Consider the following 3,062-nt stretch of genomic DNA (forward strand, 5'->3'; position numbering starts at 1 on the left):
TCCTTATTAGGACTCTACTACTGTATTTGTGTTATATTATGATTATATATTGTACATGTGTATTTATCATTACCTATTGTAACTATTCTACGGTTAATGAAACAGAAGTTTTACTGTGGTATCAATCGTTTAGGTTTCCCTTTAATTTCTCTTCTTTTTTTTTTCACAGTAATGGCAGCTAATTCTGTGTTAAGCCAATATGTGGTTGGAATGCTTTAGTTGTTACTTGTTCTATTTGTGCTCCTATAGACTAGTTATATTTGGTTGCAACTTCCTACTATTTACACTCCTCCATGTACTATTTATAGGTTGTAATTTACATCAATAAACTCACAGTTAATTCCTTCACATGGTATCAAGAGCCATATTCCCTTAAGGAGTTCTTTTTTTTTTTCTCTCTCTCTTCTCTTTCGCAATTCTTATATCCATGGCTACAACCACCACTGACATTGTCCACCTCAATGCTCCGTCTAATTTTCCTATCAAACTCACCCCCCTCAACTTTCCTGTCTGGAGACGCCAAGTTCAGTCCACCCTAATTGGCTTTAATCTCCTCGGATACATCGACGGTTCTGTCAAAGAGCCAGAAAAATCCAATGATACTGCACAAACAACTCCGAATCCAGTATATTTGACTTGGTATCGCCAAGATCAGATAATTACCAGTGCTTTACTTGGGAGCTATTCAGACACCATACAACCTCTTATAGCTTCCGCATCCACTGCTTGTGATGCTTGGCAACGGCTCGTTGCTAGCTATGCTAGTGCCTCCCGAGGATGGATCCTTTCCCTCAAGGCCAAGATTATCAGAAATCCGAAGGATAATCGGTCAGTGACCGCATTTTTGAATGACATGCGATCCAACGATCTCGCCCTAGCTCAATGCCCTATTTATGATGAAGACATTGTTGTGTACATTTTAACACAATTAGGGGACGAGTATAGCTCCATCATATCTGCCGTTCGTATCCGTGACAAACCCATTTCTTTAGGACAGTTAGCTGATGTGCTCACGGATCATGAACGTCAGTTAGCTGAAGTCGAGGATGCTCACCAATCTCTTTCGGCTACTTCTAATGTCTCCCAGCGTGGTCCTTCGGCTTCTCGAAATATTCAGCACTCCACTGCCGATCGGAGGTCCCGCAACAACACCAACAACACGTATGGCAATAATAGACCGAATTGGTCGCACAACAGCAACACTTGACCTGGTGTTGTGTGTCAATTCTGTCACCTTGCTGGTCATGAAACACGTGTTTTCCGTAAGTTAGCCTGGTTTTTCGGGGCTTCTCATCATGCCACACCGGATATGAATCCTCTGCACACTTTCACTGAGTATAATTGTCCTGATGGGATACTGGGCGACGGTAATTCTTTAAACATCTCTCACATTGGTCAGTCGTCTATTCTCACTCCCTCTTCAGGGTTGGGGTCTTCGGGTTGGCTTTCTTCATGGTTGGAGTCTTCATGTTGGCTTTCTTCAGGGTTGGACTCTTCAGGTTGGGGCTCTTAAGTTGGGAATGTTCAGGTTGGGGCTCTCCAGGTTGGGAATGTTCAGGTTGGGGCTCTTCAGGTTGGGAATGTTCAGGTTGGGGCTCTTCAGCTTGGCTTTTTGTTGGGGCTCTTAGGGTTGCTTTAATTTCTTTGCTTTTTGTTGAAACTTTCTTACCCCTTCCGTGTATCTTTTTTTCCCTGCAAGAGTTATTTACACAAATACAAAATATTATTTTCACGTATAACATAAAGTATTTACAAATGTAGGATTGCCATATTAGGTGCATCTATATTGAAATCTAAATGCATCAATAGAACAAAGTTGTTACAGAATTCCTTTTAAATGTCAAATAAGGCAGAGAATTCTTATTGCTAGAATATGGAACATTATCTGCATATATAGAATTCATTATATGTTAACCGTGCTTATTCTACAGTTAGAATTATTTTTTTAGGTGCATGAATGTTGATAACTAAATGCAGCACTAGACAAAAGTAGTTGCAGAATACTTATTATCTGTCACAGTATGCATGCAACCCTAAGTCCACAATTTCAAAGGATTACTTGCGCATATAGCTTAAAATAAGAGAAGCATTTCTAATGGCAAAAATAGAGAACATTATCTACACACATAACATTCATTGTATGCCAACAGTGCTTGTTCTATATTCACACATAACTATACGCGATTGCACAGTTAAAATAGGCATTTTAGGTGCACGTATATTGACAAATAGATGCAACAATAGACAAAAGTAGTTTCAGAATACTTATTATCTGTCACAGTATGCATGCAACCCTAAGTGCACAAATCTCAAGAATACTTCTCACTAATGAATAATTTTCTTGTAGTCAAGATTAAAAAATCGCTAGGCGCTGATTTTTTTTTTTTAAAAAAAATTAATTTAAAAAAATTAGTTAAACTCCCGCCTAGGCCGCGTAGACGATCGCCTAGTCCACGGAGACCTACTCAGCGCCTAGGCTGCCGACCGCCTAGAACGGCGATTCCGCTGAATTTCTAGGCGCGATTTTTGCAACATTGCTTGTAGTGCATGACTGATAGAGCAGTATATGTATCAGTGATAAGACTTAGTGCGGAAATAAAGCCAAACAAAAATAAAGACACGATATATATTGTTTACCCAGTTTGATTCAACAGTATCTACGTCTGGGGACTACCATTAGTGAGTCCAATCCACTATCTCAACAACAAATCAAACAAATGGTACGTAAATGAACACCTTCTCACCGAATGTGTGCTACACACCACATAGTAGTATCCAATCTTTTGAAGCATATAAAGGATTGTCAAGCTCGGAGATTCGTGCTTCAGCATCCAAAGTCCCATTGGAGATCCGTGTTGTCGTTGTCTGTCTCGCTGACATGCTCACCACTGCACCACAGTTGTATGGAATACGGTCCACTGATTTAAGCTTTATAGAACTTCTACCCAATAGTCTTATTAAACTCATATCATCAATGTTGTCTTGAGAAGATGATAACTCAAAGTATTTTCTTTGTAATTCGTGGAGAGAGTTTCTTGATATTCAAACCTTGAAGAATATTT

The 3,062-nt window shown here is 39.5% G+C and overlaps 1 protein-coding gene across 1 annotated transcript; it reads left to right on the plus strand.

The window, feature by feature from the left end:
* Nucleotides 1-427: 427 nt before the first annotated feature.
* Nucleotides 428-1,207, plus strand: LOC109152387. Its single transcript, XM_019300045.1, has one exon. It carries the CDS (start codon nucleotides 428-430, stop codon nucleotides 1,205-1,207), a length of 780 nt encoding a protein of 259 aa, XP_019155590.1.
* Nucleotides 1,208-3,062: the final 1,855 nt, after the last annotated feature.

This window comes from Ipomoea nil, unplaced genomic scaffold (assembly GCF_001879475.1).
Source record: "Ipomoea nil cultivar Tokyo-kokei standard unplaced genomic scaffold, Asagao_1.1 scaffold0268, whole genome shotgun sequence".
In the NCBI taxonomy this organism is placed as follows: Eukaryota; Viridiplantae; Streptophyta; class Magnoliopsida; order Solanales; family Convolvulaceae; genus Ipomoea; species Ipomoea nil.

Coding starts and splice junctions, on each gene's coding strand:
- LOC109152387 (XM_019300045.1), top strand. CDS start 428: ATGGCTACAACCACCACTGACATTGTCCACCTCAATGCTCCGTCTAAT.